This window comes from Rhipicephalus microplus, unplaced genomic scaffold, assembly GCF_043290135.1.
Source record: "Rhipicephalus microplus isolate Deutch F79 unplaced genomic scaffold, USDA_Rmic scaffold_90, whole genome shotgun sequence".
Lineage (NCBI taxonomy): Eukaryota > Metazoa > Arthropoda > Arachnida > Ixodida > Ixodidae > Rhipicephalus > Rhipicephalus microplus.
Genome location: NW_027464662.1, coordinates 1074351 through 1089385, shown reverse-complemented (window position 1 = coordinate 1089385; position 15035 = coordinate 1074351). Strand labels below are relative to the sequence as shown.

Genomic DNA, 15035 nt, shown 5'->3' with positions numbered 1-15035 from the left:
TCATACTCGGTGGCTTGACTTCCATGCTATATCCACTGAATGTGTGCCTCAATAAGCTGTTCAAAGCGCGCGTGAAGCAACTGTATGCCGATTGGATGGCCGGCGGCCGTTACGCCCTGACACCGACAGAGCGCGTGCGGAGATCAGACATTGCGCTGCTGTGCCAGTGGATCGTGAGCGGTGTTTCTGGCCGACATGGTGCGCAAGAGCTTCAAAAAGTGCGCCATCAGCAATTGCTTGGATGGCACTAAAGACGATTGCATCTTCAAGAGCGGCGACGAAGCCTCAAATGGCAGCAGCGACAGCGGCGAGTTGGGCGATGATTGAAGGAACGGCAATCGACGCCGTCAATGTTGCAGCGATCGCTTCGAAATAAAGTTCTTTTGTAAACGAGATTGTGATGTGCTGTGCAATTGTGACTTTCCAAAACAGTTTTTTAAGCTAAGCATGCAAGTTATACGCAAAGATTTTTTTTTTTCTGGGGAGTTCACAGTCAAGGGTGCGGCTTATATGCGAAGGCAGGTTATGTGCGAAAAAATACGGTACGCGATATTGGATCCAAGAGAGTTAGCTGGCAGCCTTAATTCGTATAACATAACTTGTTGCTATTGCATTCATAACTTTGCCCTTGCGGTGAAACTGGTGGCGCCATTTATGTCGCCTGTTTTGACAGTTTTGACAGCGCGTTGTTGACACGAAAAAAAAAAAACGGTTCTGGAGAATTCACACTGGAAAATTTTAGTGAAAACACCAGAGCAGCCGGAAAACCACGCCCGTGCTAATCGAAACATTCGTTTTGCCTCACATGCCGCCGCTACCATCGCCGCATGAGAATTTTTTTTCATTTCGCCCATTTCCTGAGCATTCAAGTTTGTACTGAGTCCAAGTTATGCATGCAAAGCTCTAAGATGAAAGAGTTTTACACCTTTACAAACTCCAGCAGAAATGACACGAGCGGACGCAGTGGCAGGGACGGATTCAGCCAGCAGTGAAAAAGCGAGGTACATTAGGGCATGCCGAATCACTGCTGCTGCACTGCTGGTAGTGCCTACCACCTGACTTGAAGTGAAGCGAGGACTGCACTCTTCTCGTTATAGTATTTTGCTTTTCAGACAGCGATCATCAACAGAGACACGCGCCACCACCAAGATATGTTTCCACTGACCCCTTTAAAACTAACACGCCAAGGATGACACGGCGCCTTTGAAAAAGATAGGTCCTCCTTTCAAAACGTCGACCGGCCAGTCTGAGGCACTTCACCTGTTCATCTTATGATTATCCCACTACGTTGTCTCCATCTGTCGGCTGCCATCAAGATATTGAATCACAGCGTATTTTATACAATGTAGTCCATCTAAAACAACCTTAAAGTTCGTATCATCTTGAAATTTGCATCAACCATAAAAGTATCATTGAGATTCTACTGTACTTCCAATCTTCATTGCGCACGAGTTGCACTTGAAACTGTTGCTAAGCTTGATTTGGCATGTCAGTATTGCGTTGTAGGGATCAACAGTGCCACAAATGTCAGTGCTCAGCTTGGAAAAAGTATAGCTGTGCTTTGCAGATGGTTTCATGGCCCACTCGTGGCCAAAGAAGCAGAAAGGCTTCTTCTGGAGAAAGGCAAGAATGGCAGCTTTTTGGTTCGGGAAAGTCGAAGCAAGCCAGGTGACTACGTGCTTTCTGTTCGGACTGAAGACAAGGTGACTCACTTCATTGTTCGCTGCCAGGTAAGTCTGACTTTTGAAAAACTTCTTTGGACTATGTGGTGATTTAGACACTGATAGCACATTGGGTGAATGTCGTCTACAAATGGCAATTTGCGTCATTAGATCCAAACTTTGTGTGCTGTAAATAGTCGATTTACGAACCTAATTTTGGTAACACTTTTGAGATATTTTTGTGAGGGGAAGTGACGTGTCATCATGTGGCAGTGATGGCATGTAGCGCCTAATATTTATATGGTCTCAGCTAGGCTATATTATTGAATGCTAAAAACTGCAAGCCACCCTTTCTATAATTTTTTTAAAAATTTGCTACATGACACTGGGCAGTGGCATTGATTTGTTTGTATGTTTTGCCTTTTTTTGGCCCGTTTGGTCATCGCATGCAATCTGACCTTGTGGAAAAAGTGCAGTGGTGTAGTGCAGTTGCCATGTCCTGGTCTGTAGAGTTGCTGTCAGCGCGTAGTTGCTGGCTGCGCAAGCAGTGACAACTCTCCAGTGTCTTCAAGGAGAGGGGTGGTGAGGTAATCTGTAAAGGAATGGTCCAGTATGTCTTTGTAAGAACACGCGAAGCTAGCCGTTGATGTCAGTGGAAGGGAACGTTGAGCATTTTCAGTTTTAATTTTCGCGATTCTTTTTATGTTTTCATGTACGTTAGGCATCACTCCCCAGTCCTCGCAACTCCTACGTTCTATCACAACACCGTCCGCTCACACACTACCCACACAGAACTGATGTCCGCTGTTGCCACCTCATCCAGGGGGCGCCGCATACCCTCCCATCAATACCGATGGATGTCCTCACAGCTGTCCCCCACTTGAAGCGTGAAACTCCTGCCCTGCCGACCGTGGGGGATAGTATTTGGCGAGTTGGTCAGCATGAGCCTCTCCACAAGCTTTTCTAGTCTGCAGGTGGGCGAGCTTGAAGGTATTGGGACTAACACGTCTGTAGATGCGGAATGGTCCATTTCGCTTTGGTGCGAGCTTTGACGAGATGCCCCTTGCAACGTCACTGAGTATGTGGGTTTCACGCAGGACAAGGTTGCCTTCCTCCAATGTCGTGGCTCGCCGTCGCTGATGATAGTGCTGCTTCTGTGCATGCCAAGCATGTTGCTGATGCTGCCGTGCAGCCTTTATGATCTCCGCTAAATGGGACTGAAGTTCTGCTGCGAATGCATGAGAAGCTGATGCAGCCAGCTCGGCATCCTGCTTCTCTCCGGTAGGTTGCCAGAGGGTTCGTAGTTCACGGCCATAGCAAAGGAGGGCTGGGGTGTACCCAGTAGCAACACTTACGGCAGTTCTCATTGCAAAAGCAATCTCGGGAATGTGTTCGTCTCAGTTTTTGTGCTCATTGCAGTACGCTCAAAGGCACTGCTTCAGGGTGCCAATATGCTGTTCGACCATTTGTCCTGCTGGCCTGTAAGGTACAGTGTGGCGCTCCGAGATGCTCCATCGCCTCGGGAAGCTCTTCCATGCCTTACTAACAAAGGATTTCTCGTCATTGCTAGAAATAGCAATAGGTACCCTATGTCTGCAGATGAATTCTTCCACACGGCTTGCTACCTGCGGTGTTGTTGCTGCACGAAGAGGGAAGAGCTCAATGAATTTGGTGAATTCGTCAACAATGACTAGCAAGTGCTTGTGCCCTGAGGGCTAGTACCGTATATACCAGCATAAGGGCCGCACTTTTTCTTTTTTTGAAAATTTTGCTAAGTGCGGCCCTTACTCGAATCAGGCCGATGACAGCTCACCAAAGGTCTGTACTGTTTATGCAACAGTAGCAGAGTGCAAGAGAGTCACATATTCTTTGAGTGTTCATATATATAGATACATATGCACATACGGTGAAGGACGGCGGCGACAGCAAAAAAAAACAGCCTGGACTGTCCATATAATTTCTATTACAATAAAAAGGGGCCAGATCTGTTTTCCTGTCAAAAGAATCTAGCAGCGGCAAAGCTTTGACCCGCGCTGGTGCGGCAGCCAGCTGCGCCGTCCCATCTGTTCATGTGTGTCCCAGCAAGGCACACGCGAGTTATTTTAACTGAAATAGATTCTGCTAGCTTTGTTGATCCTTTGAGACTCTCACCTTAGTGAAAAACTTTACCCTCGTGTGTTTGGCCACTCCTAGCCACTATATGACCGCAACGCTGATGTTGGTGCTTGCGATTGAGACCCCCCTCCCATCCCCTTTTGTTTTTTGCGATGTTTTTTGTTTGTTTGTTCTTAGTTTTTTTAATGCCCCCCCCCCCCCCCCCCCCACCACCTTGTGAAAATCTCCCGGATTCAGAATCCTTGAACTTGGCAGGTATGCATGCCAGGAATGTTTTTATTCAGATTCCATTTCGCTGTCACTGACCTTGTTCTCGGAGGAGCTCGCCTCGGCGCCCGCGTCTTCCCAGAGACGGTCATCTTCGGTGCCGTTTATGCAGTTCGAAATGCCTGTTGCCTTGAAGCTTTTTGCAACTACTTCTACTGACATGGCACGCCACGCATTCAAAATCCATTCACACACCTGTTGGAGTGTTGCCCACTTCAGCCGTCCTGTAGGGGTCTTCTCATGGACGCCTCCAGCCATTCATTCAGAGTAACAATGGCGAAATTCCACTTTGAATAGACGGTTAACGCGTACGTCGAGCGGCTGCAGCACACTCGTTAGGCCTCCAGGAATAACGGCCTAGTCCGTACGAGTTGTGGCAAGTCGGTTCTTGACGCGGTCAGTCAAGTGGCCCCTGAAAATGTCCAAAACAAGGAGGGCTTTCCGTTGTAACAGCCCTCCAGGTCTATTTGCCCAGACTGTCTTAATCCAGTCAACAACCAGTTCGTCGGACATCCAGCCCATCTCTTGAGCACGTACGACGATTCCCTGAGGGAACTTCCATTTGGGAGAGTCTTCCTTTTAAATACGACACACGGCGGAAGCTTCCTGCCGTCTGCCGTGATGCACATCATCACAGTGCATCTCTGACGTTCTGCACCGGTCGTGCGCACAGACACACTTTTCGCACCTTTCGAATCTACTGTGGTGCTTTCCGGTGCACCGAACCACACCCCGTCGTGGTGGTCTAGTGGCTAAAATACTCGGCTGCTGACCCGCAGGTCACGGGTTCGAATCCCGGCTGTGGCGGCTGCATTTCCGATGGAGGCGGAATTGTTGTAGGCCCGTGTGCTCAGATTTGGGTGCACGTTAAAGAACCTCAGGTGGTCGAAATTTCCGGAGCCCTCCACTACGGCCTCTCTCATAATCATATGGTTGGTTTGGGACGTTAAACCCCACATATGAATCAATCAATGCATCGAACCACACAGGTGTCTGGTCCGCATTACCAATTTGGGACAGGTCGTACTTATGCTCCCTCCTGAGAGCATTCACGAAACGATGCAATTTTATAACATAGTCTTCGTACTCGTGCGGCAGTTTTTGGCAAATCATCGTTCGGCGCCGAATAGAAAGATAGTTACGGTTCACAAACCGTGTAGTCCAGCCCCGACTTGCCTTGAATTGTGCCTGGGGTATCTCCATGTGGCGGGCTATGTTGAGGGCTTTGACGCGTATCATGTCGGTCGATATGGCGTAGCCATTCCTTCGTGTGTCGACGACGTAGTTAGGGAGCTCACTTTCGAGTTGCGGGTACTTGCACTTTTTCCCGCAAAAGGCCTTTCGGCACCTCTTAGTAGCAGCGAGGGCATCTTTTTGCTTCAGACAGTAACGCACACGCTTCTCATCGACGTCGTACTTCCGTCCAGCTTGTCGCTTCCCTTGCTTCTCGGCATCGTCAATCACTTGCAGTTTTAAATGCTGCAGTGAATGATCTAAGATGCTGGCGCATCGTTCGTCACGTGCGCTGGCTTCTGCAGGGCTCACTACTACCAACAAAGTGATTCTGACGACACCGATCTGAAGTCGTGCTGCCAGGAACGATGCCAAGAAAGAGGCCGCACAAGGCAAATAAGGCGGCGCACTGTCAATAGCATGAAGGAAGGAAAAATGGTAAACTGCGTGGTCGGCGCATTGACGGAAGTAGAATAAAAGAGGAAAAGCTTGCAGTGTCATCTGGCTGTAAATAAACTAACTACACTTTTCTGGCGGTACTTTTTGAACTTTTTTTTTTTTTTCGAAATTTCCGCTTTCAAAGTGGGGGGTGCGGCCCTTATACGAGGGCGGCCCTTACAGAAGTATATACTGTAAATAATGGCCCCATCAAGTCAATACTAAGTTCTTCCATTGGTGCAGCAGGCCATTGACTTGCCATGAAACCCTGGAGTTCGCAACGCTGTGCTTTTGTCCTTTGACAGACTGAGCAACCGCAGACATACTTTGATATGTCATTGTTCATGCCCAACCACACAAACTTCTCCCTGATGTGCCGCAATGTCTTGAAGAATCCTGCATGGGCACTTGTTGGATGGTCATGGGCCATCTGCAGGACCAAGGAACGAAGATGAGCAGGCAACCAAGCTACTGTACGGTCGCCGCGGCATTGTACCGAAAGTCCCGATGACTCTCAATGGGATGTGGATGCTAGGTCCTCCAGGAGACGAGTTTGGGCAGTGCCTTTCGGCAGAAATTCTCCCTGGATAGTCTTCGTTATGTCACACAAAAGGGCATCACGTTGTTGTTTCTTTGCTAGTTTTTCCGCATTGTTTATAACACGTAGGTCCTCAGTAGTGGTCAGTGGGCAGGTGTCAAAGGTGACAGAGCCTTCGTCAGGGACCAAGTTAAGTGGCAAAAGTCTCTCAGGCAGTCTTTGAGCTGCTGTCTTGGAGTCTGGCTCAACAGGTGCACGGCTTAGGGCATCAGCAGGAATGCTGGCCTTTCCACGGCGGTGCTTAATTTTGCCCTGAAACACTTGAAGGCGTAGCACTCAGCGGCCCACACGAGGAAAAGCCTGCTCAGTGGTGAACATCCAGGCTAATGACGCATGATCACAGTGGACTTCAGATTCTGTGAATTCCAAATAGGGTCAAAGTTTCTCCACAGCCCATACAAGAGCCAAACACTCCCACTCCTGGACTGTGTAATTACGCTCCGAATCCGACAAGCCTCTGCTGATGAATGAAACTGGCTTCAAGATGTCGTCCGGGCGTTGAAGCAGCACTGCTGCTATACCCACACTACTGGCATCTGTTTCAACTATGAATGGTGCATTGACTCTCCTGGAGAAACAACATGACCGAGGAAGGTGAAGGATTGGGTGCACTGTTGCACTTTGGTGGGAATAATTGTGAGTCCTGCATTCTCGATGCGTTGGAGAACTTCACGGACATGTACCAGGTGATCTTCTATTGTTGGAGAGTAGACCATGACATCATCCAAGAATGCCATGGCAAATTCGTGGTTTATGCCCTAAAGAACCTTGTCCATCAAAGCTTGAAATGTGGGTGGGCCTCCCGCCACACCAAATGGTATCCTTGTGAACTCAAAGGTGCCCCTATGACATATGAATGCAGTCTTCTCAACATTTTGTTCTCGTAGTGGAGATTGGAAGAACCTTTGGGATAGGTCAAAGCTTGTGAACCACTGGGCATTACCTAGTTGCTCCAAAAGCCAGTCAGTGCGAGGCATCGGGTACACTGGTACCTTCGTGCCGGAATTCAAGCATCTGTAGTAAACAGCCACACGGTAGCCTCTGAATTTTTTTTCCCACCAGGACTGGTGCACTTGTCCAGGTACTTGTGCTACACCTGATCAGATCTCCTTCCAGCATCTCGTTCATACAGGCATCCGTTATGCGTTGTCTCTTTGGATTGACTGGGCGCAGCTTTGTGTGCACGGGTGTGCTGTCGATGTGTCGATACAGCGCTCAATGAGCGTAGTAAAACCAGGCAACTTTGTGAACAGTGTCTTGTACTTTCCCAACCGGTCCCTGAACTCATTCAATACCTCTGCCACTGTCCTGAGCCACTAATGGTGTTGCATGTCACAACGTCTGGGTGCTGCTCAAACAGACCTCCCAGGCAATCAGGATCACCAGCTGGATCTGGGATAACCTTTTTGTTAGGTTCGGCAAAAGGCACAACAAGCTGTGGTTCCATGCGTTACGAGAAGGAGACCGACTCGGAGGGTTAGTCAGAGATGTATTCACAGCCAGTTAAGGGAGCAGCACCAGCCACAGAGATTAGCTCGCGCCTGTCTTCTTCTTCGTCTCCATGCAATGGCACGTAGCGTGACCCCCAGCGGCAGAGGCACCGTCCCGGTGCTTTAAAGGTCGTTATCTGACGCATTCTTGTAGGGCTTGATCCGTGATACGTGTACAATATCACTGGACCACACAGCAGATGATGATGGATTGATGGGGCTGCTCTCGTGGGTGACAGGTGTTACTTGACGCAATATACGGTAGGGTCCCGTATAATGAGACAAAAGTTTTTCTGATAGGCCCAGCCGATGATTAGGGGACCAGAGTAAAACGAGGGTACCGGGCGTGAATTGTACATCTCTATGTTCCTCATGGTACCGGCGGCATTGGTTGGTTTGCGACGCCATCAGCCGAGCGCGAGCGAGCTGACGGACACGATCGGCTCGCGCAATTGCGTCGCGGGCATACTCACTGGGGGATGAGGTGTTAGCTGAGATGACTGTGTCCAGATGTAAAGTCGGCTCTCTTCCGTACAATAAGTAAAACGGTGGAAAGCCCGCTGTGTTGGGACGGGATGAATTATACGCGAATGTTGCGTAGGGTAAGGCAAGGTCCCAGTCTCGGTGGTCGGGCGACACGTACATAGCGAGCATATTTGTTCATCATCATCATCATCATCATCATCATCATCATCATCAGCCTGACTACGTCCACTGCAGGACAAAGGCCTCTCCCATGTTCCGCCAGTTAACCCGGTCCTGTGCTTGCTGCTGCCAATTTATACCCGCAAACTTCTTAATCTCATCTGCCCACCTAACCTTCTGTCTCCCCCTAACCCGCTTCCCTTCTCTGGGAATCCAGTCAGTTACCCTTAATGACCAGCGGTTATCCTGTCTACGCGCTACATGCCCTGCCCATGTCCATTTCTTCTTCTTGATTTCAGCTATGATATCCTTAACCCCCGTTTGTTCCCTAATCCACTCTGCTCTCTTCTTGTCTCTTAAGGTTACACCTACCATTTTTCTTTCCATTGCTCGCTGCGTCGTCCTCAATTTAAGCTGAACCCTCTTTGTAAGTCTCCAGGTTTCTGCTCCGTAGCTAAGTACCGGCAAGATACAGCTGTTATATACCTTCCTCTTGAGGGATAGTGGCAAACTACCTGTCATAATTTGAGAGTGCTTGCCAAATGTGCTCCACCCCATTCTTATTCTTCTAGTTACTTCAGTCTCGTGGTTCGGCTCTGCGGTTATTACCTGCCCTAAGTAGACATAGTCTTTTACAACTTCAAGTGCACTATTACCTATCTCGAAGCGCTGCTCCTTGCCGAGGTTGTTGTACATTACTTTCGTTTTCTGCAGATTAATTTTAAGACCCACCTTTCTGCTCTCCTTGTCTAGCTCCGTAATCATGAGTTGCAATTCGTCCCCCGAGTTACTCAGCAATGCAATGTCATCGGCGAAGCGCAGGTTACTAAGGTATTCTCCATTGACTCTTATCCCTAACTGTTCCCATTCTAGGCTTCTGAAAACCTCCTGTAAGCACGCGGTAAATAGCATTGGGGAAATTGTGTCCCCCTGCCTTACACCCTTCTTGATTGGTATTCTGTTGCTTTCTTTATGAAGCACTATGGTAGCAGTTGATCCCCTGTAGATTTCTTCCAGAATGTTTATATATACTTCATCTACGCCCTGATTCCGCAGTGTTTGCATGACGGCTGATATTTCTACTGAATCAAACGCTTTCTCGTAATCTATGAAGGCTATGTATAGGGGTTGGTTATACTCTGAGCATTTCTCTATTACCTGATTGATAGTATGAATGTGGTCAATTGTTGAGTAGCCTGTTCGAAATCCTGCTTGTTCCTTTGGTTGATTGAATTCTAATGTTTTCTTTACTCTGTTAGCAATTACCTTTGTAAATAGCTTGTATACTACAGAGAGCAAGCTGATCGGCCTGTAATTCTTCAAGTCCTTGTCATCTCCTTTCTTATGTATTAAGATGATGTTAGCGTTCTTCCAAGACTCTGGTACTCTTCCCGTCAGGAGACACCTCGTAAACAGGGTGGCTAGTTTTTCTAACACAATCTGTCCTCCATCTTTCAGCAGATCTGATGTTACCTGATCCTCACCAGCAGCTTTGCCTCTTTGCATGCTCTCCAAAGCTTTCCTGACTTCTTCTATCATTACTGGTGGGGTGTAATCTGGGTTACTGCTAGTTCTTATAGTATTAAGGCCGTGGTTGTCACGGCTACTGTACAGATCTCTGTAAAACTCTTCTGCTATTTTAACTATCCTATCCATATTGGTAGTTATTTTGCCTTCTTTGTCCCTTAGTGCATACATCCGACTTTTGCCTATCCCAAGTTTCCTCTTCAATGCTTTGACACTTCCTCCGTTTTTCAGAGCGTGTTCAATTCTCTCCATGTTATACCTTCTTACATCGCATACCTTACGTCTATTAATCAACTTCGAAAGCTCTGCCAGTTCTATTTTGTCTGTTGTACTTGACACTTTCATGATTTGACGCTTCTTAATTAGGTTCTTCGTTTCCTGGGAAAGCTTGCCAGTGTCTTGTCTAACTACCCTGCCTCCAACTTCCACTGCACACTCCGTAATGATACTCGTTAGATTATCATTCATTGTATCTACGCTAAGGTTCGTTTCCTCACTAAGAGCCGAGTACCTGTTCTGCAGCGACACTCTGAATTCCTGTACTTTCCCTCTCAGTGCTAGCTGATTGATTGGCTTCTTGCGTATCAGTTTCTGTCGTTCCTTCTTCAAGTCTAGGCGAATTCGAGACCGTACTATTCTATGGTCACTGCATCGTACCTTGCCAATCACTTCCACATCCTGCACGATTCCAGGTTGTGCACTCATTATAAAGTCTATTTCGTTCTTATTTTCGCCATTAGGGCTCCTCCATGTCCACTTGCGGTTTTCTCGTTTTCGGTAGAAGGTATTCAAAATCCGTAAATTATTGCGTTCTGCGAATTCTACTAGTAGCTCTCCTCTGGCGTTTCTAGTACCGATGCCATAATCTCCTACTGCCTGGTCTCCAGCCTGCTTCTTCCCTACCTTTGCATTAAAGTCGCCCATCACTATAGTATACTGTGTTTTTACCTTACTCATTGCCGATTCCACGTCTTCATAGAAGCTTTCAACTGAAGCGTCATCATGGCTGGATGTAGGCGCGTAAGCCTGTACTACCTTCATCTTGTATCTTTTATTCAGTTTAATTACGATACCTACCACCCTTTCATTAATGCTATAGTATTCCTCTATGTTGCCAGCTATGTTTCTGTGAATTAGGAACCCCACTCCCAGTTCTCTTCTGTCTGCCAAGCCCCTGTAGCAAAGGACGTGCCCATTCTGTAGCACCGTATAGGCCTCATCTGTCCTTCTAACCTCACTGAGCCCTATTATATCCCATTTAACACCCTCTAGCTCCTCGAATAGTACAGCTAGACTTCCCTCACTAGATAAGGTTCTAGCGTTAAACGTTGCCAAGTTCAGGTTCCAATGGCGGCCTGTCCGGATCCAGAGATTCTTAGCACCCTCTGCTGCGTTGCAGATCTGACCGCCGCCGTGGTCAGTTGCTTCGCAGCTGCTGGGGACTGAGGGCCGTGAGTTATTTGACGTAAGCATGTGGGAGGTAGTGGCCAGATACTGCACCAGGGTGGCCAATCCTTCTCTGGTGAGTGAGTGCGTTCTCGGCGGTGTTTGCCGGTGAGGCCGCACCCCAGGCATCTTAATGCAGTTCCATCAACACGCGGATTTTTTTTTTTTTTTTAATCCGGTTGGGAACTGCGCGGTACCGGGATTTGAACCACGGACCTCTTGCATGCGAGGCGGATGCTCTAACCACTACGCCATCGCCGCAACACATATTTGTTAGAGTACGGTTAAATCGTTCTGTGAGGCCGTTTGTTTGAGGGTGGTAAGCTGTTGTTAGTGTGTGTTGCGTGGAACAAGAACGCAGAATGTCGGCGATGACTTGGGATAGAAATGTACGGCCACGGTCTGGGAGGAGTTGTCTCGGAGCACCGTGAATAAATATAACGTCCCGTAACAAGAAGTCAGCAACGTTGGTTGCACAGCTGGTCGGTAGAGCTCGCGTAATAGCGTAGCGAGTAGCGTAGTCTGTAGTCACGGCTATCCATTCATTTGCCAATGTTGATGTGGGAAAAGGACCAAGCAGGTCTAACCCAACACGGTAAAATGGTTCCGCGGTTATGTCGATTGGTTTAAGATGGCCAGCGGGTAGCAGTGACGGTGTTTTACGACGTTGGCATAGGCCGCACGTGGCGACGTATCGGCGTACCGAGCGAGCAAGGCCTGGCCAAAAGAAACGGCGCCGGACGCGCTCGCACGTGCGGGATACGCCAAGGTGTCTTGCCGGGGAAGCGTCGTGAAGTTCGGTGAGAACACAGCGGCGCAAATGCTTAGGCACAACAATGAGAAGGTCAGGCTCGTCTGGCCGGAAATCGCGGCGGTATAGCGCACCTTTTTGAATGACAAGGTAGCGGACGGAAGCATCATTTGAGCAGGATTCCATGCAACTGATGATGTCATGCAGCACTGGATCGCGCTTCTGTTCTTCCCTAATGTTAAGGAAGTCGGACACTGGCAAGATAGAGTTCTCTGTGGGCTCGTCAGTGTCCTCAGGATCGTCGATAGGGTAGCGGGAGAGGCAATGGGCATCATGGTGTAGACGGCCCGATTTGTAGACCACTGAATATGAAAACTCTTGCAGGCGCACAGTCCAGCGACCAAGGCGGCTTGATGGATCTTTCAGAGAGTTGAGCCAGCAGAGCGTGTGGTGGTCGGTAACTACCGAAAATGGGCGTCCGTATAGATAAGGCCGGAATTTCGCTACCGCCCATACAAGAGCCAAGCACTCACGCTCTGTGATCGAATAGTTACGTTCAGGTGTGGATAGGAGGCGGCTGGCGTATGCTATAACGCAATCATGGCTATGTTGTGTCTGAGCCAGCACTGCACCAATGCCATGTCCACTTGCATCTGTACGGATTTCCGTAGGGGCAGCAGGGTTGAAGTGTGCCAGAATCGGAGGAGTAGTGAGAAGAGCGATGAGGGTCGAAGATGCAGAAGCCCCTTCGGAGCCCCATGAAATCGGGACGCCTTTCTTGAGGAGCTGCGTAAGCGGTCTCGCTATGAGTGAGCAAACTTTATTTAACCAGCGGATTGAGGCGTGGGCCTAAGCCGCGCCAGGGGCGGTGGAGAGACCCTGTCTCTCAGCCGCCTCCCGTGCTCGCTGGATGGCCCATATTTGATCTGTCCGATCTGAGCTGATCAGCGCAGCTCTCCACCGCACCCCAAGCTGTTCTGGGGAGACTGCATTGGCGTCCTGTATCTGTGTGCATTCCCATAACATATGCTCCAGGGTGGTGTGTCTCATGCTACATAGTTTACACGAGTCATCTGGGTATAGTTCGGGGTAGATGCGATTTAGGTGCTTTGGGTTGGGAAATGTTCTAGTTTGAAGCCATATGCGCAAAACTTTTCATGAAGCGTTGGAAGTAGGAACATAGTCCTATAAATCTGCATACATCCTTCGCAGATCGTGGTACAGGAAAGTTTTTGACGGTGCTGATTTTTGTAGAATCTGGTTGTACACCGTTGGCGTCTTATAAATGGCCAAGAACTGTGATTTGATGGCGTCCAAAGTCATCATTGTCATCCTCCTAAAAATAGTGTCTCGCGATTATTGCGTGAGCTAGATGAAGTTCAGACTGTCAGGCAAATGCAAATCAAATTTGCACCGTAGAAGATCTAAACATCAATATATTGAACTCTACCATAGTCATTGTATCTGATTACCCTTCATTTTTTTCAAAATAGGGCTTATATTCGACCATAAATTTCATGACATTGAAAGAGTGTGTACAGACCAGACTTGTGTCTTCCTGTATTGAACACATATAGCATTGCGAGCACCAAATTATTCGTTAAATCTTGCGTGATTAGGCAAAAGTTATCTGACCACTATTTAATGGCCTGTCGCCTATGTGGACTATGCCGAGCGATGAGGATGCAGAAGGAAAAACTATTAGCAATGAACTAAAAATAGAGATTTTTAATTGTAAAGTATTATATCAATTGATTGCACAATTTGATTGGATGCAGTTAACTGTGGGGTCAAAGTATTCTATGGTCTACGAAACATTTTGTGGGCAGTGACTTAAAGTTTGAACGTTCGAGTACATATGTCAAAATAAAAATACAGAAAGCATTTTTCGTAGTTGTTGTAAATGCAGTATCAAGCTGCGGCATCATGCGCAAACTGTCATTGCTCATGCGCCAAGCTTCTTCTGATTGTGTTTTTTCTTACCTTTTTCCTTTCCGCTTTTGCTTATACACATGCGTGCTATAAACGTTTTTTGGGTTGTTCGCGGCTGACACAGAATCGTCAACGTCTCTGTTCCTTCAGAGCGGCATCAGACTGACGCCGCTATGTAACAGTGACGACGAGCCAAGAAAGCACACACGCCGTCAAGCAGGAACTTGAAGCTAAGCATTCAGTGGCAGCCCTACCGCTGACAACGATGGCCTCCTACACGCTTCCGAACTTCGACGATACCACAGATAAGTGGAAGCCATACCTCATCAAAGTTGAGGTGTATTTTAAAAAACGAATGCTATTTCGGATTGTGCAAAGAAGATGGCACTTCTGGTAGCTCCACTTAGCACATTGACGATACAAATCCTGCTAGGAAGGATAACAACCGCAAAGCCCAACACCTTGAGGTATGATGACGTAGCCAAGGTGTTAAATGACCACTACAACCCGAAGCCCAATGAAATCGCTGAAAGCTTCCAGTTTTTCAATTGTTGCCAACAGGAGGGGGAATCCATTCAGGATTTTGTCGTCGCAATCCGACGCATCGCAGACAATTGCAATTTCGGAAGCTCTCTGAACAGGCTACTTCATGACCAAATTGTCTGTGGCGTACGTTCAAGTGCTGTGCCAAGGCAACTTCTGGCCAAGACAGATTTAACTCTGGAGGACGCTGAGTTGATAGCGATGGCCGCTGAAACTGCCGAAAACGACGCCAGGAAAATGTCGGTGGACATACCGCCTGTTCTTAAAGTGGAAGCGAGTCACAAGCTAAGCGCCATGAAGCATGGGTAGTTCAGAGTGATTGGAGTGTTATAGGTGTGGCAGTACTGGGCATGACAGCAATAGCTGCAGATGGAAGAATGCACGATGCT

At 48.1% G+C, this 15035-nt stretch overlaps 1 protein-coding gene across 4 annotated transcripts in view; it reads left to right on the top strand.

Moving 5' to 3' along the window:
* The window catches only part of LOC142761644 (tyrosine-protein phosphatase non-receptor type 11-like), a 156173-nt gene that overhangs the window by 13122 nt on the left and 128016 nt on the right, over nucleotides 1-15035 (top strand). For all 4 annotated transcript variants that reach the window (XM_075885218.1, XM_037433921.2, XM_075885220.1 and 1 more), the window contains exon 4: nucleotides 1568-1730. In XM_075885218.1, the coding sequence (XP_075741333.1) occupies nucleotides 1568-1730 (163 nt within the window). The remainder of the gene's footprint in view (nucleotides 1-1567; nucleotides 1731-15035) is intronic.